This window comes from Pyrus communis, chromosome 10, assembly GCF_963583255.1.
Source record: "Pyrus communis chromosome 10, drPyrComm1.1, whole genome shotgun sequence".
Taxonomy (NCBI): Eukaryota; Viridiplantae; Streptophyta; class Magnoliopsida; order Rosales; family Rosaceae; genus Pyrus; species Pyrus communis.
This window is the reverse complement of record NC_084812.1, coordinates 21,238,757-21,264,991: the sequence shown is the minus strand read 5'-3', so window position 1 is coordinate 21,264,991 and position 26,235 is coordinate 21,238,757. Positions and strand designations below refer to the sequence as shown.

Here is a 26,235-nt window from a genome sequence, read left to right as displayed (position 1 = left end):
TGTCCCACATCGACTGTATCAATGAGAAAAGAAGAGTTTAAATATCCTAACCCTAAAAACTGGACCACCAAATTGGGACTTATGAAAAACAACTTACATAATATGGGTTCACTGTCATCACATTGTCATGTTCCAATAGTACATCATGTGAACGAAAACTTATCACGTTACAAGCGAAAGGGAATATCATTAGACCATAATACTAAGTTGTTAGATTAAAAAAAAATAAAAAATAAACCGCATATAACGGCTAGCTAAAGTTAGTTAACTGTTAAATATGCTTTTGATTCTCTTTTTCAACCAAAATAAGATTTTTGTAAAAAAAGATGTAGAAATACCAAAAAAGATCTATAAATACCTATTCCACATGCTCTACCTTTTCACATAATTTTACACTTATTTTCTTCAAATTTGTTCCCTCATTCATTGCATAGTCCACCATTAAATTGGCTAACACTACAAAGGGTGGAATCGGACACCAAAGGAAGAGCCCTTTGCAACGCTTACCATCAATGCTCCGAAGATAGCGTAAGGGGGACTATCATGTCATCGAAAACCCTCTGGTGTTGCGTAGTACAAAAATACTTGGAGTTGTATCAAGGCATATCCCTCCGACACTTCGGAGTCAGACTACTCAATCAGATGATAGAGATAAAAACCGGACCACCAAATTGGGACTTATGAAAAAACAACTTATATGATACGGGTTCACTGTCACCACAATGTCATGTTCTAATAGTACATCATGTGAACAAAAATTTGTGACGCTACATCCTTGTATCATGAAACATCACGGTAGCGGTGTGCCAATGCTGTGAAATTCCTATTTTTGTTGCTATGTCAACTTGTTTTGCACTACCAAACGTTTAAATGTTTTTATAATTTTTGCATTCTTGTGCTTTAAGTAGGATAGGGAGTCTTGTATACATTCTATCGGCTCATCGTCTCATCGTCTCTTTCTCATTGTTCTTTCACTCCAACTCAACTCACAAGGCAATCCAGCAGTTATGTGAACATAAAACCGCATCCGGAAAACGATGAACGGATTTACTAACTTACCGTGAATATTACAAGTAGTAACGAAATCAAGAATGGAAGGTGAAAGGGAAAACACCTTCTTTACTAAGCACACTCAAGCTTCCATGTACTGATTTTGTTACAGTAGGAAGGAATCCAGAAAGTAACTTGCAGTTTCGATGTGCAATATTTCAAGGGTAGTAAACATATTAATAACCTATTCATCAGCAGAAGATTGTTCGTCGTCCGAAGACCCGTCCTTTTTATCCCTTCTTTCCTGCCATCTTGCCCAAATCCACCTCAAAACCAGATACCCTCCAAGAGCGGAAAGCTGAGAGTAGACAAAGCAAAATCAATAAGAAAACTAGGTGTGGCTGGTCCATGAGAAATAATGAACAGAAAGCCAACAACTTCGTACCGAATGAATCAACTATTGAGAATCATATTATTAAAAATCTGAACTAAACTACAAATTTGCAACTAGTGTGCCAACCAGGATAATTTTTGTTACATCAGCTCAAGACAGAGATTCACATGCTATCAAGATTGGAGTCATATGTTTTGAACATACAAAATCAACACTGCCTTAGATTACCCATGCACCACAAGCAAGTCTGACGTGCATGTAAATTGTATGCTCATGACATATATAATATATTACCAATATATTAATACACACAGATATATATATATATATATATATATAGAGAGAGAGAGAGAGAGAGAGAGAAGAAGCAGGGATCCTGAACCATACAATTGCGCTATCCTTGTAAAACAAAATATGAATGCTTTTCTTGATCAAAACAATGAACTATCCATCTTAACTTAACCCATTAGTCCAAAATTTTGAAGTGGATTTTCTATAAGCACAGCAACCCCAAACTAGCACTTACAGCTTCTATTTGATACGGTAGTATAACTAGTGGAAGATTTTAGATGTAAAGATTCAGAGGATGCTCACAATTATCAAATCTTTAACAAACAAATGTTCCAAGTCCCTTCGTTCCTCATGAGAAAAATATTCGGCCAGGAACTAATTTAATTACATTCGACAAGACACTGGAATGTTAGGTTAAACATTCTAGTTCAACAATCAACACAAATCATTCAAGATCTTGCTAACATATCTCCATCCAGTACCATAGAGTTTATGACTGATATTGTTACCTCACCTATTAGCCATGCCATAGATTTGGACAACTTATATCTGTGTAATGTCATATCTCCTGAATTAATCTGTCATATTCAGCAGCCCACCTAAATCTCCATGACAACTTTCCCTACTTATCTTTTTCAACTATACCAAAGGAATCAGCTTGAGATGCTATGACCACTATTCTAAAATGATCATTGTTCACGTGGAGATGGCCGTGTCATCACCAAACTTCAAAAGAAAATCCACGTTAATCTTTTGAAATCCTTTTGGGACTCTCGCAAGATAAAGATCACAAGCTCGAATCAATCCACTGTAAAATGACCTCTTCGCCATGCCATAGTTCCCCTCCTTCAAAATGTCATACATTCACCGACCACAGCAACTAATTGCAGTCACCAGAACTAACCAGACCATCATCAAGTTAATAATTACTAAAAAATTTTGTTTTGAAACAGACAGTAAGAACAAACAACCGAATTGTAGGGATGTCTACGAAAAAAAAAAAACTAAAATGCTTTTATCCGACTCCCTTTACCCCTTTCTCGGTGCAGCAACGCAAACCCCTTTTGTGTAGTTTTACTCTTATACTCGGCCCCTTCCTATTCAATTTAGGTTTGTGGCACTCAAAAATTCAAACATACAGCATGAATAATGATTATCTAATTTTTTTTTTACTGATTCACACAACATGATATGTCAGTTTTTGGACCCTATAACTTATTTTCTTCAAAAATTCAAATTTGATCAACAAAAAATTCATGTTCAGATAAGAGGATGTAAGAAACCAACTCCCATACAAATACAATCATACCTCAAAACCCAAATTTCAAATACAACTAAATAACAAAAAATCATGTAAAAAATCAAGAAGATAAAATAAACTAGAGTGAAAAAAGGCATGCCTGCCAGAATATAATGGGATTGGAAGTCTTCGTTATGGGCTCTTCGAACTCCACCGCCACGGGAGGAGGAGCCGCAACTTGCTCTTTCGGGAAACTCACAACCACCGGCTTCTGAATGTTGCTTTCAGTTCCTTCGTCTGCTTTCCTTGGCACATCTGCAACAACGACGCCTTCCGGTTCCTGCTTCAGGAAGGGGAATTGAAGCTTGCACTTGGGGAAGAGTGAGAACAAGTTTTTGGGTCCTTTTGGGCCGTCTTCTTTGATTACAATCTCTGTGTTTTCTGCCATTTTTGGGACGGAAAGGGCGATTCTGAATGTGGGTTTGGATTGTAAACGGCGGAGGAAACGAGCAGAGTGGCGATGTTCATGAGACGTTGAAAACGCCGCTTTTTAGATGCTGAAAAAGAGGAGGAGGATTCTCTGTCATCTTATTTTCGTCCCCTTTCATCCTCTACTTCTATACATTATTTTTTTTATCTTATTATCTTTATAAAAAATTAATATAAAATATTAACGCGACTTAATCATGACCGTTTAGAAGAGTAGAGAAATTAGAAGGTAGAGAATCCTCCTCCAAAAAAAGAAAATGCAATGTTTCGACAAAAAATATAATAAATAAATAAGAAAAAGGAACGCTACTTACAATTAAATTTTGATATACACAATTAAAATGTTAAGGCTTAAATGTCAAAATAGTCTCTGTGTTTTACTCTTTCGATTAATTTAGTCTCTGTCTTTTTAATTTGGTCAAATTGGTCATTGTGTTTACATCCGTTAACCAATTTCAAATAATTCGTTAAAAACAATTAAAATTGACATGTCTTAAATTACATAGTACTCAAGTGAATTGAATGAAGCAACAACTTCTAAGGATATGCATTGTATATGTTTAGTAGGTCTATATAAAATTACATTTTTGTCCTCTCATGTGCCTAGAACATGTCAATTTTAATGGTCATTTAACATATTGTCTTAAATTAGCTAACAGATATAAACACGGGGACCAATTTGGCCAAATTGAAAACACATGGACTAAATTGGCGGTAAAGATAAACACAAGGACCATTTTGACATTTAAGCCTAAAATGGTTAAATACCAACAATAATTAAAGAAATTAATTACCCGCATGCCAATAAATTTAGGGAATTATTATTAGTACTTCAAAATTTTCATTCTATACTCGTCACAAGTGCAATTATTTTACTAATTATAGAAAGTTTGGAGTGCAAAATAAAATTTTTGTAGTACCAATAACAACTCTCTAAATTTATTATTATTTTTTAGACATAATAAATTATTATTATTATTACTATTAATTTTTTCGGATGCGCTGACTCGCTTGTGAGAGATAATATTTTAATCACGTGTGTGACTTAGGACTCGTTTGGATGTGCTTTTAAAATTATTGAAAGCGCTTTTAGAAAAAAAAATGTTTTTTGGTCCAAAAGCACTTAAAGTGCTTTTTGGAAGAAGCACAAGTTATGTGTTTCTTTCAGGATGCACTTTAAGTGCTTTTCCAAGATTTACTTGCATTTTTACTAAGAATTGATTCCAAAAACGCTTTCAGTCATTTCAAAAGTACATCAAAATGAGGTCTTACTAATTTTTAACCAAGTGCTAATTAAAATTTACAAATTTTTCTATTTGATTTCAAACAATGGTATGTCAACTTTGTGCATTAGCAAAGTTATACTCCAATGGTTATTACAATCACCACATTTGACTAAAACACCAACAAATTATTAAATGACAACCTTGTTAAACATTAAACTTGCTGTTTTGGAGAAACTAATTAGCCATGTATTTTTTGTCTTTTGTTTTGGCAGTGTCTAGAATGATCCTTTTGGGTATTGTTTATTAGGTTCAGCTTTATTGTCTTTCAGAGAGAGAAATGAGGAGTCTTTAGAAAGAAACGAAAAAACACTAGTTGTGCTTTTCCTCCTCCATGTACCAAATCTTTTTTGTGTGCAGAAAATAGAAGTTGGAGTTTTTTTATTCATCTTTCTAGCTTCTTCTTCGTTGATCTTGGGCTAGTGTATTGTATTGCACTATTGTTGTTGTTCACATGGTACCAGAGCCACAAAGGTGGTAACTGGTTGTTTGCTTGAATCCTTGGTGAAGAAGATCAGCTAGTGTTGCTCCAAAAGATGGAATCTTCAAGTCGGGTTACTGGGCTTGCCATAGAGCTGCTTGATCCATCAAATTACAAGATATGGAGATTGTGTATGGAGTCGTATCTGGTTGGTGAAGATTTATGGGATGTTGTTGGAGGAGTGTACAGAACCAAACCTGAAGACGGTGCAGATGCCGATGAATTGAAATGGTGGATAATGACTTATGTGAAAGCCAAGTTCGTGTTGAAAAGATCTGTTTCTCATGGATTATTCGAACATATCATCAAGTGCAAGTCTGCCATGACATTTGGGAGATTCTTGACTATCATTCAACAAAAAAGACATTGGGAGGCTACAGATGCTGGAGAATGAATTGGCAAATTCAAGCCAAGGTGACCTTTCAATTTCTCAATTTTTCTTGAAGATTAAGAACTTGTGTTCTGAAATTTCCTTTTTAGATCCGGATGAGCCCGTCTTTGAAGCTTAAATAAGGAGGCACATTATTCATGGCTTAAAAAATGAGTACACTCCTTTTGTGACTTCAATTCAAGGATGGGATCGACAACCCACCTTAGAAGAATTTGAGAATTTGTTGTCTTCTCAAGAGTCTCTAGCTTGCCAAATGGCTGGAGTGTCTATTTCGAAAAACTCCGGAGATGCTCTTTTTACTCGAAAAAAAAAAGAATTTTAAGTTGGATAAAAGGGATTACAAGAAATTTTATGTTGCACCTAAAGGCCTCTCAAGTGTCATTTAATCAAAGAGATAAAAGGCCTTTGAAGTGTCATCGATGTGGAAAACCTGGTCATATTCAAAAAATTTGTAGAGTTAAAATGAATGAAGGCAACGTGGCTGAAACAAATGGCAGCTCTCGTATTTTTAGCAGATGAAAAAAATTGGGGGAAGTGTTTTCTAGCAGAAACTTCAACCATTGATGCCATGGCTATTAACTTTAAAGATGAATGGATTGTGGACTCTGGTTGTGGCATCATTTGGTAGGCGATGAGTCAAAGTTTGTCCATTTACAGCCGCATAAAGGAAATGAAGCAATGGTGACAGCCGACAACAATATGCACCAAGTTGAAAAAGAAGGTAATGTGATCATCAATGATGGAAGTAATGATTCTATCACATTGAAAAATGTTTTCATGTTCCAGGGATGAAGAAAATTTTATTTTCAGTTCCTAATGTTGTGGATGCTGGTAATTTTGTCTTGTTTGGACCAACAGATGTGAAATTTCTCCGGAATATAGAAATTTTAAAAGCTGATGTTGTTCAAACTGATAGGAGGGTAAAAGATACATTTGTTTTATTTGCCTCTTCATCATATATTGATAAAGTTAGTTGCAATGAAAATGCTTCCTTATGGCATGCTAGGTTGGGGCATGTTAATATGGAAAAATTGAAGGTGATGTTTCAGAAAAATCTTGTAAATGGGTTGCCTAATATTTCAATTTTTTTCTAGCAAAGTCATTTGTAAAAGATGTCAATTTGGCAAGGCTCATCGTCTTTCTCTTGCCAAATATGATTCTAGAAGCAAAGCTCCTTTAGAAAGCATTCATGGTGAATGCCTCAAACAATCACTTAGACGGTGTATTTCATATCCCTGACTGATCAAATAATCACTTAGATGGGTATACCACATTCGCCGGATTGCTTCAATCCATAAGTGAATGCCTCAAACAAGTTGAGAGGGTGTTTCATGGTTCTTCGGGAACTTAAAATCTCCGTATCTATATCCCCATAAAGAAATACTAACCACATTTCATAATGCTGCAATCAATCATAGGGCGTTTGAGAGAAACCTTGCACCGTAAGGCGTGCATCATATCACACTATTTCATTCATCTCATTACGCTTCCTTTTCCACTTGTAACACAACAAGGTTATCTTGGGCACTGTAGGAACGATAGGTCCAAACACACTTTAGTAAGGAATTTAAACCTAGATTGTGATTTCGATTGTCCAATCAGTTCTACGTTGTCACTAATCAACGAAACACGGTTTAATATCGCACTTTTTATTTGTCGGTAGCTACCATATAAGTGCAAAACATCATCAATGATAATATCATTCCAATTCCATTATCTCATCCAAACTAGTATACTAGACCAAGAACTTCAAGTCTCGGGAGTAATCCAGATTGATCTCATGAGATGGAAATCATTTGAGACAACGATCGAGTATGAATTCATTATGTGTCGTCTTCTTCCTCTTCTAAAGAAATGAATCCTATGAACCGAGTAATCTATCGTGCTTTAGGCCTAGACAGATTGATTGGCTATCTGTTGGTGTACCAGGTCATCCAACAGGGGCGACCAAACCGTCTTTTAGGGGTGGCACACCTTTCAGGGATGTTGACTCGACGTCCGTTAAGTACGTCTATCCTTGTAGGCATGTTTGCAGCTGGTATATGATCTCGTCACTTTAGTTAGATCAGAGGAATGCATTTGAAACATCATCCTGAAAGCTAGAATACATCGCACTTGCTTATCACACTTGTGTAATACGGGGATCAAGATGAGACATAATGGGCAACATCTAGGAAAATTTGTGTCGTTCTACAGGAACGTTGACGTTATTATCTCCCCTTAACGGCGGAAAGATTATCTCATTGAAATGCAATCAGCAAATGAGTGATGAAGAGATCGCTTGCAAGGGTTCTAAGGAGCTAATGTGAAGGAGAATCATAACTGGCAAAGATTCACATCTTTTTTTTTAGGACCCATATTGGTACGTTACGGTGGCGCAACTTGGCATATGGAATGCACACCCAAATGCATAAGTATGAAATGTCAGGTTCGTACCCAGTAACCAACTGTAACGTTGAATAGGTTGGGTGGCAAAAGGCCTCAAGGCAGACCAATATAGATGCGTACAAGATTGCAAAGCCCTAGGCAGAAACTAAAAGCTTGGTGCTTTCACCAAGGTTCGGGCGATCAATTAAATTGCGTTTTTTTATCACTCTGCGAGGTTGTTTTTAGAATAAACATGGGAATTCGATGTCCAATTATAAACCCAAAAGAAATGCAATATTTATCGAAGCATCTTTAATATAAACTCTTCGGCATTATCCAGTCTTCTAGACTTTATGGGATAAGTAGGGTGGTGAACCCTTAAAATCAGCCAGGAGGTTTTGCAGTAATGTGTGTGGACAAACATGTGACTAGTTTGTCGATTCATCAACCAAAACCATAAGTATTTATATGGTCCACATTTTGGTTGGATTAGTCCACATATATGCCCTTGAATCCACTATGAAAATAGGGTCGTTTCGTATCTTTGCTAGGGATGATTTAGAAAATCAATTCCCCCAACGAGCAGGCTTGGCAAAGTGTGCTTGTAAGCACAATATCTTTACTTCGGGTAAAGAAATGCATTGTGGCATCATTGTTCGACCTAAATGTCCCAAACGGTCATGCCAAGGCAAGTAAATTGCCCAATCACTAGCCGAAACTGGGTTCACCGTTCGGTGGACTCCAACCGAACTGGGTCTATATTATTCGATACCTCCCAGACGAATTGTTGGGGTACCTTTCTCTTACAAGTGTGGTAATAATTGGATCCAAGAATTTTGGTAAACTTCTGTTCTCTACAGTGCTACTTCGAAAGCGAGTTAGAAACAAATAAAGGTGAGAAAAATATTCTCCAGTCAAAATTCGATCGGATTTATGAACTTCAGAATCGTACTCATTCATTGACGTAATCATGGTGTGCTTCAGACAATATATTTCATGATTAGACAGTCTGTAAGAGCGAGCCAAAGTGCCATGGAATCCTCGTCCGTGAGGTATTTCCATTTGTAATGCTTTAGGCATAAGTCTTCGAACGAAGATCATGGTGGAGGCTTATTTAGGTCTTCCATGCCATTGTTGGCTACAATGGTTTCTCAACTTCTTGATAGTCAAGTGAAGATTTACGTCTTTTACCCATATAAAGTGGTTTCGGTCAAGAAACGTCCAAATTAGTGAAATCTAAGGTTCAACAATCCACTGAATGAAGGGAACAAGATTGTGATTGGTGCTATGAAAATAAGATATCCATAAGTATCAAAGTTAGAACATTCGTGTCCTAAGATATGATTTTCATGAAAAACGTCGGGTTTTCATGGGTGTATTGCTGTAAGAAAACTTTGGGTTTTAAAGGCACTAAATTTGAAACTATAGGTTCAATTTAGTTTATGAACTATTAGTTCATAAAAGAGAGGTTCCTACAAGAACACAGAATACAAGGTACTGATTGAAGTGCAGTGGATTTGAGTTGCTTCAGGAACTTAAGTGTGAGAGCTTCGGGACTACAAAAGGATGTCAACGGTTCAAAGAAGCAAAATAATTTATTGAATCGTTAATGTCCAAAAGGCCAATAATTTTGGATGTCTTGTCAGATTAATGGACTGTTAGTCATTTTTAATTAATTCAATAGCTTAGGATCATACGGGGTCGAGATGGAAGCAAACTAATGACATGTGGGTCTTATTAGCTTCAATTAGCGGCGGGTCAAGTGACAAGTGAATTATAGCTTCATTAACGTTAACCAAAACGTCCCAAAAATTAAATGGGTATGGTTATGAAGCGAGAATGCCAAAAATTGGTATAGGGTCGAAAAAAACAACGCATCCTAGCTTAATTAGGCTGGATGTAATGCATAGACAGGGCCTTGTAGCACAGTTACAGGCCTTTAGGGGCCACGGAAAGGCTGCAAGCCTTTGGGTCGTGGGTTAAGATATAAGCCCAGTAGCTCAAAGGTGCTAGAATTAGGCCAAAAACAGGCGCAAGGAAGCAAACCCAGCTTGCATTGGCTTGGGCTGATGCGGGACAAAGCCCAGCGTGAGTTGGCTTTGGTTTTGGGCCAGAGCGATGTGAGCCCAGTAGCTCAGAGGCTGCTGGCAAGCGAGCCGAGACGCAGGGGCTAGCCTATAAGCACATAGGTTGCTGTAGGCGGGCCATGTGTGTATGGATAAGGCCCAACAAGCATTAGGCTTTCTGGAAGTGGGCCAGGGTGCAAGTACAAGCCCATCATGGTTGCAGGCTTGCTGGAATGGGCTAGGGGCTTAAGGCTCGTGGAAACCCTACCCAGACCAAAGGGCCTGGTTGTCGGTGTATGCGTAGCAAGCCCAAATGGCTGTTATTGTCGGTCCAGACATCAAAATGACGTCGTCCAATCGCGGCTGCTCAACGGGCTAGGCTGCAGGCCAACCAACGTGGCCTAGCGTGTGGTGGCAACGAGGCATGGAGCCGCAAAAAATCCCTTTTTTTTTTTTTTTTTTTTTTTTTTTCCGACTCTAGGGTTTGAAAAACCCTAATTGGTTCTAATTTATTTCGATGCTTTGACTCACAAATTCCACATAGCAAAAATTGTGTAATGCATGAAACGTGTATATATATACTAACAAATATATAAAACATATACAATATATACATCGGAAGGTAAATGTAAATGTAGGGGTTCATACATCATGGAGAATGTTTTCATGATTCGTGATCGTTTCAAATATCTTACTTTATTTTAAAAGAACCTGATTGACATAAAACAATTGAGCCTTTGAATTTGTAGAAGATTCTTCTTGAAAAGCCGGAATTGCATCTCCAATGCATTGTATCACATTCAACAAAGAAAAATTAAATTGAATCAATAGCATGTATATCAATTCAATAAAATAATAAATTAATCATAAAAAGAATGATTAAAATGTAATACTCCCCTGATTGAAGATCAAAATCTCTTTAGCGCAGTGTCAAGAGCATGCTGATAATGTGTTGTAGGCATAATTCACTGAACAATTATGAAGGCTAAAAAGAAAGAGCGGGTGCGGCATTGTGCCTTTGTTTATAATAGTAGGGAAGGTTAAATCCTTACCCTAATAATATTACTACTCTAATAGGATAATATCTAACCCTAAAGAATATTCCAAGATATCCCTAGATACACTAGAATTTACACAATTACATTCCTAATCTAATAGCACTGCAACAATTCTACAAAGAAAATAAAATAAAATAAATAAACTTGTAATCTCACACTTAATTCAATCTCAATAGAAAGCATGTAGTTCATAACCGCCTTTCATTTCAACGAACACCGTGATCCATAACGGTAGATTATGATGAATCATGATTGGGAGTTTCCTACTCCGCTAATTGGTTGGCTCACAACTAACACGACATAAACATGGATAGAAGTCCGGCAAAGACATTGTAGTGTACAAGCATATTGAGGAATGGACCACATGGTCCACACATGAACCCTGGGATCTTTCCCCTAACGCACTGTGCACGTGTCTAACTGCCGATATCACCAACCAACCACATGCTCGCTCATAAACTAGCAAGTAGAGTAGGAAACACCACTAAACAAATCTCGCGTTCTCAACTCAAACACCACAAAAAAGCATTTGCAGTTGCAGTCGCAGACGCTGTTGCTCGTCGTCGTCGTCTTCTTCTTCGTCGGCAGCGAAAATGCATTCGAGTCACTTGTTTCCGGAAGAGCCAATCAGGATGGCTTCGATTCTCGAGCCTTCCAATTCTGTAAGTTTTTCCAATTACTCTAATCTCTCGCTTCTGTTTGAAGTCGCTGTTAGTTAGTTAATTTTCAGTTACTGATTGAGAGAGAGAGAGAGAGAGAGAGAGAGAGAGAGAGAGAGAGAGGGAGAGGGAGAGGCTTGCTTTTGTTTCTTCAGCAAGTGACGAAGTTGCATTGTGCTTGTTTCCCGAGAAAATGAAGGGATTGAAAAGAAAATAAACAATGCCTGGATTTCTGCAGCATTACCTGTTTGGCTGTTACTTAAAACTAAGTTCAACTCTCTGTGTTTGCGGGTTGTAGCTGGAATCTGCATTCCTTCTTGGATTTTAATTTTTGTGATGTGTTTGTTTGCCGAGAAAATGTGAGAATCTGGATGGTGATATTTCTTATTAGAGATATCTTTACTTCCAACCAACCAGGATATTTTCTCTGAATTTCTATGGGTTATTTGGTGAATTTGTGGCCGTGTTGATGTGAAGGACTTTGAATGCGCGACTTCCTTTGATTAATGCTAAACTTGCAGACCTTCTTTCCTGCAATGACAAGGATTGTGGGAACACTTGGTCCAAATTCACGATCCGTTGAGACAATCTCTGGTTGCTTGAAGGCAGGAATGTCTGGTATTATCCACCTGCTGTGTTTGATTTTCATGATTCGTCTGTCTGATTATGAGTTGCCAGCTTCTTGTTTTTGCTAGCTCCCTATCTATAATACTTTAGCATCTTCCAATTACGATCCGTTGAGACAAACTCCTTTTCGGCGGTTTTTTTTATACGTTCCAATTTGAATTCCTTTTTTTTTTTAAATTTTATACACCATTGATTTTACTAATTGGAGTGTATAATTTCCTTCTGTATACATAGTGGCACGTTTTGATTTTTCATGGGGCGATGCTGAGTTTCACCAAGAGACGTTGGGAAACCTGAAGGTTGCAATCAAGAGTACTAATAAACTTTGTGCAGTAAGCTTTCCATTCTTATGACCTCTGCATTTCATCTCTAAATTATCTAACTGTATAATGATCCTAAAATTGAACTTTTAACTGTGTTTTTGTATCTGCATTATTTAATTTGTTGTGTTCCTTTCACTAAATCACCTTAACTTGCAAAGCCTTCATTTCGATTTACTTACTTTCTGAGTTACCTTCATGTGAACCTTTGGATATGTATGCTTACAAGTTGGTGTATTTATCTGTTTTTCCAGGTAATGCTAGACACAGTGGGTCCAGAGTTGCAGGTAGTGAATAAAAGTGAGCATCCCATATCTCTCCAGGAAGATACCCTGGTTGTCTTGACACCTGATCAAGACAAAGAGGCCACCTCAATTCTACTACCCATAAATTTTAGTGGCCTGGCAAAGGTATCATTCTGAATATTTTCTGGCTTATCTCTATGAAAGACATATATCTTGCTATATTAGAATCCTCGGTTCTATTGGATCTACAGCGATGAACTTTGCTGTGCCAATCTATTTCTTTGGGTGAATATGGACTATGTAACTGTTTTTGCGCTTACCAAACTGAGCTATCCATGAAAGAGACTGACTTATTATTCTGACATCAGTGAGGGACAGGGCTTATGACGCATTGTTTGTTTTTCCAATGAGCATCCATGTTTTTCAGTTGAACCAAGCCCCACTCCCACCCACACACAAGCATCACATTCTAAGTATAATTATTCGGCAAAATAATCAAATAGGGAATAACTTAGCCATTTGTGATTATAACGATGATTTCTATGTTTATCAAAACACTGTGCATCTATGTATTTGACGAAAATGAATTGACTAAACCGTTTCAAACATATGGGACTTTGTGCTGACTCTTTTGTTTCTTTTAGTTCATGAAATTTTGCTGTATTTTAGATGCTTTAGTTCTGGTATGGATTCTATGGAATTATTGAGAGAGACAGAGAGAGAATTCGGTTGGTGTTGATTCTTTTGTTTCTTTCAGTCATGAATTTTTGCTGTATTTTAGATGCTTTACTTCTGGTATAGAATTATTGTACACAGAGAGACAAATAAAGTTTGGGCCATCCATACCATATCATGTCACAAGAGTTTGGAGGAACCAATTCATCTTCTAGTTTCAGGAATGATTTCTTGGAGGAACCAATTCATATAGATTGATTTTGACTTCCTGATCCTGATTTTTGGAAGCTTGTAGAACTATGTTCGGTTCTTTATATTTATCTTACAACATGTCTCACATTACATTGGCATTGCTGCAATGAGTTTGAGTTAAATTTGGTCTTTGCAGGCGGTGAAGAAGGGAGATACAATTTTTATTGGTCAATACCTCTTTACGGGAAGTGAAACTACTTCTGTGTGGCTGGAGGTAAGGAAATATCAGAGATGAGTTTCAGTAATTCAACTCCTTGCCTAGTTAGATATGCATTCCTTGTCACATATTTAGAAGTTAAAACAAGTAGCCACTTTATTCATTGCTTTTCTACCTGTTCCTATGAAATCCTGTTTATATAAGGAAGAGAGGGACCAGATATTCTGAGAGATACGGAATGCTGATATTCAACTTTAAATTTTTTTTAAATTTATAGTACAAGTTAGACATACATTTGTAATTAGGTGAAGCTTTGGTAGCAGAATAAAGCTAAAAATGAATGCTATAAACTTGATAGAATCTTTGGCAGCGGAACCTGTAGTCTCTCAAGGCCCACGACTGTTTACATATATGATATTTATAGGGGATCATCAGAAGTTATCAATTTGATGACTGACCTGGGTTCTGAAATTCTAATGTATATAAAACCTCTGGGAACTCTATATTTGCTACCTGCAGTGTGGTCCCGTGGGCCTTATCTTTTGTCTATTGCTTCCATTGGATTTGCTATGAGCCTCCATCCGTTCGGTTGGCAGATGTCTCTTGAAGATACCCTCTGCGTTCTTTTTACATAATATTCTCAGGAAAAAGAAATGATTTGCATGTTATTGTAACGTTTTGCTTTCACAATGCAGGTCACCGAGGTGAATGGTGAAGATGTGGTTTGTCTCATAAAGAATTCTGCTACCTTGGCAGGGCCGTTGTATACTTTGCATGTCTCTCAGATTCATATTGATTTGCCTACACTTACCGATAAAGATAAGGAGGTTAGTTTCTGTTGAAATCACAGTACTAGATGCTAACATAATTAGATCCACCTACAAGCCTCAAAATTGAATTGTCTGCTTCTTGTCTGCATGGATTCACTAACTTGTGGATTTCAAATTTTCACGCTATCATTAATTTTAACATTGAAATTCAGAAGGAAATTATGGACCCGTTTATTAGATGGGTTTGTGGATTGTTTGGTTGGTAAGAAACAATCAGTTTCTTCTTCTTCTTCTTTGGGATAAGATCAGTTTGTTCTCTATAGGTTGTAAATTACATTGCTTCTAGGTTGATGAGGTAACTTTTAATTCATTAAAATCACTTTGACAAAACTATATACAAAAAAAGTCGTTTTACTTTCTATAAAAGGAGATTTATTCTTATGCTTAGTTAATGTGTTTTAACATTTTATTAATTTTTCAGGTCATAAGCACTTGGGGTGTTCGTAACAACATCGACTTCCTATCATTATCATATACGCGTCATGCTCAAGATGTTCGCCATGTAAGGATTCTTCATGGCAGGATTTCCTGTCTGTTATGGTCTTGTGTAATAAGATATAAAGGAAATTTGTTTCTCCCTGTTCATCCTTAGTTTATGATGTGGTTAACTCGTATTTAGGGCTTAAGTCTCTGCGTAATTTATGTTTCCTTCTACTTTTGATAATATAAGGAGAAACTAAGTACCCTTTCATTATTATTCTTTTCTTTTCAAGGAAGTATTATTATTCTTTTCTTTTCAAGGAAGTATTATTATTCGATTTTAACATAAGCTGTTCTTGCTATTATGCAGGCCCGTGAGTTTCTTTCAAAGTTAGGTGACCTCAAGCAAACTCAGATTTTTGCAAAAATTGAAAATGTTGAGGTGAGTTTCTTTGAAAAGGAGTGCAAAAACAAAGTTACTAATATTGTCACCGTCAGGTTTGGGTTATGGATATGGTTACGAACTTGACACATGGGTTCCACATTTGTGGAAAGCCCTCAGTATTTAGGCCGTAATGGTGGTAAGGAATATGCTTGGCGGAAAATGATCGTGTGTGTGACTGACCAGATTTCCAAATATCATACTTGTGCTCGGATGTGAAGTAGTTTGTGTTCTCTATTTTCGCAGGGATTACACCATTTTGATGAAATCTTGCAAGAAGCTGATGGTATTATCCTCTCTCGTGGAAATCTGGGCATAGATCTCCCACCAGAGAAGGTAATGTTTCACATCTGAGAACTAAGTAATCTTATGGTAGTTGTTAATATTATGAACACTTTAGTAGTCATGTTCCTTTATGTCTTTACATAAACTGCACAGGGCTGCACAAGTAATGAGAAAGTCATTGTCAAACAGTCTACATGATATACCGTACTTGTAGGACTTACCTGAGAACCATGTCTTGTATGTGGCATATTGTATTTGCATTCCAGTATATGTGGACTAGTATTCTGGAGGAAGAATTAAATAGTTACTTATCAAATGTCTATTTCCTCTGATGGTGACCAGAAAGCTGGGGGGTACTTACAGTACTTAGGATTGGGAACCACATATTCTTTTAGCGAGTGTGTGTTTCCATTCTTCGATGGATGTGTATCTTTGTACTTTTAGTTGGAGGATATTTTCTATAATGATGCTTGAATATTCTGGTAATACACTCTACTTTGATCTTAGGTATTTTTATTTCAAAAGGCTGCTGTTTACAAGTGCAACATGGCTGGAAAGCCAGCAGTGGTGACTCGGGTTGTGGACAGTATGACCGACAACCTAAGACCTACTCGTGCTGAAGCAACTGATGTTGCCAACGCTGTACTGGATGGTAAATTGCTGTCTTTTGACGTGAAATATGCTCCTTTATGTTACTTTTGGAGGGTTCCACCATCTCATTTATTCTTTCATGTCATCACTTAAATATTTGCTCTGCTAGTGTTAGTAAATATCATTAGTATTGCAATACTCCTGTTGCTTGAGCTTTATTAAATAAGTTAATGTTATCATAGGATGTACAAGTACAACATGTGCACTTATTTACCCACTTTTCATTTGTGTTTGTGCAGGAACTGATGCAATTGTTCTAGGTGCAGAAACCCTGCGCGGTTTGTACCCTGTTGAGACGATCTCCATTGTTGGAAAGATTTGCTCTGAGGTAATTCCATTTCTGTACTGTAGGAAAGCTCTCTCTCTCTCTCTCTCTCTCTCTCTCTCTCTCTCTCCCCCTGAAAAAGAAAGAAATCTTCCAGTTGTAGCATCCCTGTGTTTTTGGGATGATGGCGGTACCAAATTCAAATATAATAAATAAGCCCATTCAATTACTAAGAACCACATGATTCAGATTATTTATTCCAATTATGCAATAAATGCATTTTGCACATGTATTTTAGGATCCTTGATTTGGAATCTCATATCACATGATGAATGCATTGGGCATCATGAATATATAGTGTTTTAATTTGAGTCTTTTCAATGATTCATGTGCCGATGGTTCTGTGGATGAGTTAATTTATGAGCTTTGAAAGTTTACAGTTAAAGAAGTTCTCGCAATCTCCTTCTTGTGGTGCCGAAAGTTTTATAATTCCTCTATTGGAGTGATTCCAATACACCTTTGGTGCAATGCCAAAGGCTGGAGTGAGCCCATATATTTCTTTTCTTCATTTCTCTTATGATTGTCCTACAACAGTAGAGGCTTTTACAGAAGTGCAGTTTCAAAACTAGTGTTGAAGTAGCATGGTTTTTTCATCCTATTAGTTTTCTCCTTTCTGAGGGTGAGTCTGCCATAGGTTGTTGTACATTTAAGAAACTCCCATTCTTCTTATATTGGGTCATTGCTTTATTTTTAATTTTTTCAGTCTCCTCTCTATCAGCTTTGTTTTCGTGGTTCTCTGAAGCTGTGATTCATAACTGACTTATATTAGCACACTGAGCATTGTTTATGTTCTCTGGTTTTATCGTTTCTGATCTAGAATTTGATGATTTCTAGCATAGATGCTACCAACTCCTAATGCCTAGGAGTACATTTGATGTAAAACCAATACCAGAATTTATATTTAGAAGATAGAAAAAGAGATATATCGAGGAGAATTTAGAAGAAGATTGCTTTGGGAAAAGATTTGTTTAATCGATCGTTCGAGTTTGTAATAACCTAGCCCTACTGCAAATAGGAATGTAATCACAACCCGAATAGCAACAGGAAAGAAACAAAAGAAGAATATGAAATAAAACAGGACATAAGATTCTGCATCGACATTTTTTGGTGGAATTAATATTGGTAAGTTAAAAATGGTCATGGCTATTCTGTAGTCTCCCTCTCATTTGATCTTCAACCATTCGAAGTGGCTGTAGAGTGTAGAAATACGTGTTTCGCATGATGGTTTATTAAAAATTCTTATAAATTAAAGTACAATGACAAGACAAAGTTCTGAGTTCACTTATTTCTTTTATCAAATTACTGTCTGCAGGCGGAGAAAGTTTTCAATCAAGATTTGTATTTTAAGAGGACTGTCAAATATGTTGGAGAACCAATGACTCACTTGGAATCTATTGCTTCCTCTGCGGTAGTTTTCTGCATTGGTGTTTTCCATTTTTTTTCCTCTCTTTCTTTTTATTGTACCATTTGCCTGTTCCCGGAAGAGATGTTGATAACAGAAGCATGTACGACGGATAAAATTTATTTCGCTACAAAAGGAAAAAAATTATTAAAAAAAATTATCTTCTTCTAGGTACGTGCAGCCATCAAGGTGAAGGCCTCTCTCATTATTTGCTTCACTTCATCTGGAAGAGCAGCAAGGTGAATTTCTCTTATCTCTTCTTCTACCCTCATATGTATATATAAACTCAAATTCTTAGGGCCCGTTTGATTACCATTTCATTAGGAAGTGGGTAAGGCTAATGGGATTCAGTTTCGTGTAAAATTTTAGTTTCCTGATTGAAGTTCAGTTAGATGTACTTTAATTGTGAAACATAAATAATAGAAGCTTTTCTTTGATAGTTTACGATGTTAGATACAAATCTTTTGTAAATGTCATGTTCACTCTTGTGCATATACCGGTTTTGATACTTGGGAATTAGTGTAGGCTGATTGCAAAGTACAGACCAACAATGCCTGTCCTTTCTGTTGTCATTCCTCGGGTCCAGACTAATCAACTCCGATGGAGATTTTCTGGTGCATTTGAGGTTTGTTGCTCACCTGATTACCTTTGGTTTTTATGCACTACCAAGTTTATTTTTTCAAGTTTCTGCTAGATGCTATAGAATGCGTCCACTAATGTTTTATCCAGTCGGGACATAATCCTGGAGTAGTTACTTTGTTTAATGTTTTCTTTCTCCCTTTGTCCCTCCACTTAAGCATGCATGGCGGTAGATTATATCTTCAGCCTCCCCACCTGTTGCCACTGGGTTTTGAGTTGGATGCTCTATTTTATGATGGTATCAGAGCATATAATTCATCTGCATGTCAGGCCCAATGGCTATACGTGCTCCACGTTACCAAATATTAACTGATCCACATGTTTGACTCCATTCATTTCATAGAAATCCCACATCGGGAATTCTGTGCCTTGATGACAAAACACACACGCGCGCGCAAACACACATTGTGATATCTTGAGCCTCTACAGTCTATGCCGAGTGCCAATTGGTTTTGGGTTGGATGTTATAACTTTTAACATGTATCTCTTACCAACTGAAGATTTAAAATTGAGAAAAATGATTAGCAGAAAATCGTATTATTTGACTTATTTTTGTTTCTTTGTGATTTACATTCTCCAACTGAATTTGATGCACACAATATCCATCTTTTTCTTATGATGAATATTTGGCAGGCAAGGCAATCACTCATTGTAAGAGGCCTTTTTCCCACGCTAGCAGATCCTCGACATCCAGTAAGTATTATTCTGTGTCATTTCTGATTTTGTCCTACGTACGTAAGATGTATCCTGTTGATTGCATATATAGGAGAAAGCAATGCTTAATGCATATAATCATCACATGGTTTCCCAGATCTTTCCTTTCGTTAAAACTGATTGATTTGGGTTTCTCGTTCACCCTGAACTTCTTATTATCATCTTATGCCTTTTTTTCTCTCTGAAAATGGTTTGAAAAGAGGAGGGGAGGCTGCTTAGCCTGCTTTTAGGGACATGAGTCCGTTATAGTTGTTGATTAACTTCAGTTCATCTCATGATGCATGTTCTTTTGCATGCTTCACTACCCATCGGATCAGGCTGAGACTGAGACGTTTCTTTTTCTTCCCTGCCCTTTCTCCCCTGCAGGCTGAAACTACGGGTGCAACAAATGAGTCGATTCTTAAAATTGCTTTGGATCATGGCAGGGTCGCTGGTGTCGTAAAATCACATGATCGTGTCGTAATTTGCCAGAAAGTTGGCGATGCTTCTGTGATCAAGATCATCGAGCTTGAAGATTGATAAAATTTGCCAACTTATTTTACTTGTAAGTTCTCCATGGCCTATACCACGCCCTCTTTCCCGAAAATAAGCAAAAGATACGTGGTACTCGTAATAAACCCTTGATTGAGTTTCTAACTTTGTAGTTAAATTACCTTAAACTTTTTAATAAGGGAATAATTTCCCTTATTGTAAGTTTTTGCTCCTCTCTGTCTTAATTTTGTTGGTCGTAACAACTTATTCACACACTTCTTTTTATCTCTCACACACTTTTCTCAAATTTTGGCTGTCGGATCGAATAAAATGAAGTTTAAATGACAGAAATTAATAGGGGTATGTGAGATGTAAAAATTAATGTATGAATAGCACCACCGGTTAAAATTTAACCTACTTTCTCTTTTTTATGAATTTAAAATTTGACTAAAATTATCAGATAATATAATTTAATTTTCACATCATGGAAATGTTTTGGTCATTTGGTGACCAAGGAATGTATGTTCATGTACCCTTAGATTTGATATTGTTCATGCACAAAATTTGGTTAATCTTGGACTAATTTTGATTCGATTGTAAATCACACAAACATAAGAATACAAGGATGTATTGTGGTTCAGCCCGAGTTGGCATTACATCTATGTTGGATGGTGTAGTTTATGTTTTCACTATGTAAATGTAGGTTATATTGTACAAGAGGTTTGTTGCCTTTGAAAGAGTAAAGTGGCACGGTTGACTCTCTCTAAAGTAAGGGTGAAGGATCCCTTTTATATGACAAGAGTTTATCTCTTCTTTTACATACTTTATGGGCTAAGTAGTGGCCAAACTATAGTACATCATTTATCATGAATGAAGAATAAATTGATGCGGTTTTAACGGTTTTAATGAATGATCATGAAAGGCAAAGAATGGTATACTCCAAAATGTTATTGCGTACCCATTTCAACTATATTTTATGTTATATTTTTATGGGTAAATTACATTTTACCTCATCAGGTTTGGAGTCGATTTTAATTCCTTACAACATCTTTAAAACATTTCACTTTCATACCTCAAGTACTATTTTATTTCAATTTCATAATCTGTTAGAAAATCTGTTAAATAAATTGTTAAGTGATGACGTGACAAATAAAAGGTCCATATTTATGCTGACGCGACTGCCACATTTATGCCACGTGGCTAAACACTTAATAAAAAAATTCAAATAATTAATTAAAAAAAGCAAAAAAAAAAAAAAAAAAAAAAAAAACCGAAACCCAGTTCGTCTTCCCCACTCTCTCTCTCGAACCCCAAACCCCCCAAAATCCCCAGTTCTCGACCTTCAACCACTACGAGAATCTCATCCCGATTATCCACTCCCAAGCTCCCCAATCCGCCATTTTTCACCACACCACCTCTCTCTCTCTCTTACCCAAGCCACTGCCATTATTCATTTCATCAACCCAAAAGACAAGAGCCACCCCCACCTCACCACTCGAACAGATGCAGCCACCCGCCCATCAATTTTATCTTAATCCAAAACCAAAGCCTCTCCTAACCCACCCCAGAATCCAATAGTTTCAAGGAATTGTAGAACCTTACAATTTCAAAAACCAAAAACCCACTTCAAATTTTAATCTTCTCTCTCTTCGTCTTCTGGTTTTTTTTTTTTTTAATCAATTCTCTCTGCCTCTTCTAGGTTTTGTGGCGGAGGATGGTGGGTTTGTGCCTAACGGGAGGAAGAATGCAGGGACTCGACATCATACACCGTCGCCGTCCTCCCATTTGCTTTCGGGGAAGGATGGACAGAAAGGTTTGAGGAGTCCATATATGCCTCTGCGCCTGCAAAAAGAAAAAGTGAAGGAAGATACAGCAGCTGCCAAAGCCAAGGCAAAAGGGTTTTGCTTGTTGGGCTTTAGAAATTTGGATTTAGGGTGGGGAAAGATGGTAGAAAACCACACGGCAGCCGTGCGGGGGAGGGGGCGATGGTGGTTTGGACGGGGAATGTTTTTGGAGGCGCAGTGGGGAGGGAAATGGTTGCGGGTGATGGGGGATGGGGGAAGGGGTGGGTGATGCGGGGTGGGAGGGTGGGCACGGGTGGGGATTCTGGGAAGGAGATCTGGGTTTTTTTTTTTTTTTTTTTTAAACTTTTCTTTAAATAATTATTTTAATATTTTAATATTTTATTAAGTGTTTAGGCACGTGGCACAAATGTGGCAGTCATGTCAGCTCTTAACATACCAATAGATGGAAAATGTAACCGATGTATTATATTGAAATAAAATAGTACTTGAGGTATGAAAGTGAAATATTTTAAAGATGTTGTAAGGAATTGAAATCAATTCCAAACTTGATGGGGTAAAATGTAATTTACCCTATTTTTATATGTTTGGAGTGCAAGAGGCTCAGTGGAAGGGGTCCACAAAGCATCCCTTTCCTAAAACGGAAGGCGTGTTAGATTTTAGTTCACGTCGGCCAACGCTTGCCAGCATGTGGACCAGATGAAGTTGAGGGTGGGGCCCACGACGTTGTCTTTTAACAAAGTCCAAAGACAATGAGCTTTTTTCGAAAAAATAAATAAAAAAAGACAATGAGCTTTTATCTTCACATGTCAAAGTCGTTGACTGACTCACTGACAAAGATTACTTTCCAATACATAAATTAAAAAAACTTTAATAAAAATCTTTTAATACTTTTTATTTTAACGAAAAATTATATTTTAAAATTAAAAATTATATTTTAATATTAAAAAGTTAATCTTGTACTATTCATTTTATCTTTTATATTGTCTTTATTGTTAAAATTAAAAATTTTCAAACACTTTTCATTAGTTTTTCTTAAAAAAAAAAAAAAAAATTAAAGACAAAAAGATTATGGAAAATGATCCTCGTTGGATCATTTTCTTAGAAATCCTAGAGATTTCGTGATCGTGACCGTTCATCATGCGGTTAGAAATCATTTTAAAATTTAAAATTAAATCGAAATATTACCTAACGAAAATTGACCGTATAATATACGATAAACGATTAAAATTACAGGATCTTTAGGATCCTCAGAATTTTTTTTCCAAAGATTAGGGCTCTGGAAGCGGAAATAGCAAAACAATAAGCGCCCCGAAGACACACAGCTGCAAACAGCGAAACAAAAGCAGAGATAAAGTCAAATATTAATTCCTTCAATTATGGTGACAGATGACTTGCGTTTGGGGCAAACCCCACACAATGTACACATTGACAAATCCAAACCCCCTCACTTCTATACCCGAAAACAAAGAACAAAAAATTTTAAAAAAAGTTAGCACCAAATGATGTATTTATAATCTTTTTATGTAGATGAATTTGAATCGCATTATTACTAGTCTATTATGAGGCTAAGCTCATCCAGATAATATTGTTTGTTAAAAAAAAAAAAAAATCTTTTTATGTGAAAAACGAAATTACAAGCACAAAGAAAAATGCATACTATCACAACTACTGAAATGGTCAGGTTTCATTATTTGGTTGATGTGTTGTCCATATATGATCAATTTTTCATTAACTTTAAATTTTGATCAATTCAACAATTGAAATTTATGAATTTATCATTTATGTCAAATTGTCAATTTTTATTTTGTAGTTTTTTTAAAAAAAAAAAAAAGAAAAACAAAAATTACAAAGAGAATCCTCTTTGGTCGCCAACCTCATTAGAAAGGGTATGCATTCAAATCTCTATTAATTAATGAAATCCTCTTTTTCAACCAAAAGAGGGTGAAAAGACTACTTAGTCTTCTATCACACAAAAAGACAAAAAAATGATGGGCAATAATGTAATTTCACAGGTCCAAATTTTACTGTTTTTTATTGAAGCCTCACCTATAGGTGAGGTTAAAATTCCTCCAATATTAAAAAAAAAAAAAAACAAAAACCTCCCACTCCCCCCCACACACTCCCTCTCTCCCTCTCTCCTTCTCATTTTCTACAAAAATATGTTCATTGTGTAGGCAAATACTTAAGCTTACTAAAAGAAAAGTGTCTCACTCTCACACCTGCCAACTCATTCTCTACAAAGTTGGCTTCCCGATATATATGACAAAAAAAAATATTCTAAATATGCAAGCAAGCTCTTGAATATTGTCCACCAAGGTGTGACAATGCTAAGGATTGTAAGAGCAACTCCACCGTAGGTGGATGCTCGAGGGACAGGCCAGAGAAAAGGGGCCCGAGGCCCTGTGGACCGGCTCCAGCATGAAGGAGCTCGAGTGGAGGTGGAGGCCCAAGCTCCGGGCCTGTGAAGAATTGCCAGCCCAAGAGCCCGAGTGGATGTGACGCCAGAGCTGACATCAGCCTGGCGTAAGGCCTTTTTTTATTTTTATTTTGTTAGGCGCGTGCACCCCACTCGCGCGTGGCGGCACGTCGCCGACACAGTTTCAGAAAAATCAGCTCCCTTTTCAGATTCAAAAGTTACCGTTGGGAAGCCACGTGGGAAGTGGCTTCCCACGGTCTGTTCAATCTCAACGACTCTTTAACTTGAACCGTTCGATCTCAACTGTAAAAAAAATAAAAAAAGTCTTATTTAATATCCACCATTCGATCTGAAATCAACGGTCGATATTAATATGCTTTATAAATAAATAAATAAAAGAAAAAATAGTTTTAAAATTAAGAAAAGTTACTGTTGTGACACGTGGCACAATATGGATTGTTGGAATTCAAATTTTTTTATATCCAATGGCAGAGAATAATTAGTTAAAAAAAAATTTTAAAAAAAATTGTAAAAAATTGTAAAAAAATTGTAAAAAATTAAAAAAAAATTGTTTTTACTTTTCTATAAATACCTTCTCATTATCATCTACCTTACACCACAATTTCATATTTTCTCAACTACTTTCAATCACATTCCTTTCTTTCTGTCAAAGTTTCAATCTATTTTTTTTCAACAAAATGAATACTGATGCAGGTATGAATTGGTCGCTTCTTGAAGATGTTGTGTTGTGTACTAGCTGGGTTGAAGTTACTCATAGTTTGCTTACGGGTAATGAGATGCAGTTGCGAGAAATGTGGAGTCTTATTCATACCAATTATCTTGAGAAAATTGGTGGGAAAAGAACCAAATAATCGATGTCCAGTTGTTGGAAATTACTTAGCCAATAGTTTAGTACATGGAAAGACGCATTGGCACAAGCTAGTAGTAATATTTGAAGTGGGGAAAATTACTCGGATCAGGTAACAATAAATTATTTATTTGTTTGTACTCTACCCAAATTTACATTATAATTATTTGTTTGTATTATTTATTTGTTACCTACTTACATTATAATTATTTGTTTATATTATTTATTTGTTACCTATTTTCATTATAATTATTTCTTCTCCTGCATTGTGTAGGAACTTCAAGCACAAGCTTGGTACAGTGCCAAAACCAAAAGCAAAATTAAATCATTCAACCGGTGGGAATGTTGGAATATTGTCAAAGATTGTCCTAAATTTAGAGTTGTGTTTGTCGGTCCAGAAGTTTTCATGAACAACACCCCTCTACACTTTACACCCGATCATGTCTTGCATGTTCATGAAGATGATGTAGAAGAAGTGCTCGAAACACCCCTCCGTGAACAAGCGTCGGGTTCGACCCGTTATCCAATTAGGCCTCAAGGTAAGAAGGCTTCAAAGAGAAAAAGGAGTGCTTCCAAGAATGATTATGCAAAGTTCATGGAAGAACTTACTCGCCAAGGTGAATTGACTTTGGCGAGGGAAATGGCGAAATATGAGGCTGATAAGGCTAGAGAGGACGCAAAAGCTGCAACTATTGAGAGAGAATTTCAGGCTAATGAGAGAGAAAGAGAGCTACTTAGGCAAGAAGGGGAACATGTTAGAGAAGAAAGACGGGCTCAACGAGATCGTGAGATTATGAACACGCCTTTAGAAGGGAAGTCTCTAAATTCTAAATTTTTTTTGGAAGTCAGAGAAAGCGGACGTGGTGCGAATGAGGCGTGCAAGAGAAGCAAGAGCAAGCCAAGATGGTCCTAGCACCACAAGAGAAGATCATCCTAGCACCACAAATTGGTTAAGTGATGATGAATAGAGTAGTTTTTGTAA

The 26,235-nt window shown here is 36.8% G+C and overlaps 2 protein-coding genes across 2 annotated transcripts; one reads left to right on the top strand and one right to left on the bottom strand.

The window, feature by feature from the left end:
• Positions 1-1,030: 1,030 nt before the first annotated feature.
• LOC137748381 (uncharacterized) lies at positions 1,031-3,498 on the bottom strand. Its single transcript, XM_068488528.1, has 2 exons — positions 3,076-3,498; positions 1,031-1,348 (listed from the first exon to the last, which is right to left on the bottom strand). The coding sequence occupies exons 1-2, from the start codon at positions 3,361-3,363 to the stop codon at positions 1,235-1,237; spliced, it is 402 nt and encodes a 133-aa protein (XP_068344629.1). The 5' UTR covers positions 3,364-3,498; the 3' UTR covers positions 1,031-1,234.
• Positions 3,499-11,552: 8,054 nt separating this feature from the next.
• LOC137748505 (pyruvate kinase 1, cytosolic-like) lies at positions 11,553-20,386 on the top strand. The gene is made up of 16 exons (XM_068488666.1): positions 11,553-11,712; positions 12,231-12,327; positions 12,571-12,668; positions 12,911-13,066; positions 13,965-14,042; positions 14,681-14,812; positions 15,237-15,317; positions 15,606-15,677; positions 15,924-16,013; positions 16,470-16,614; positions 16,853-16,941; positions 18,251-18,346; positions 18,512-18,579; positions 18,866-18,965; positions 19,613-19,672; positions 20,060-20,386. Exons 1-16 carry the CDS (start codon positions 11,644-11,646, stop codon positions 20,210-20,212), a joined length of 1,584 nt encoding a protein of 527 aa, XP_068344767.1. The 5' UTR covers positions 11,553-11,643; the 3' UTR covers positions 20,213-20,386.
• The last annotated feature ends 5,849 nt before the right edge of the window (positions 20,387-26,235 follow it).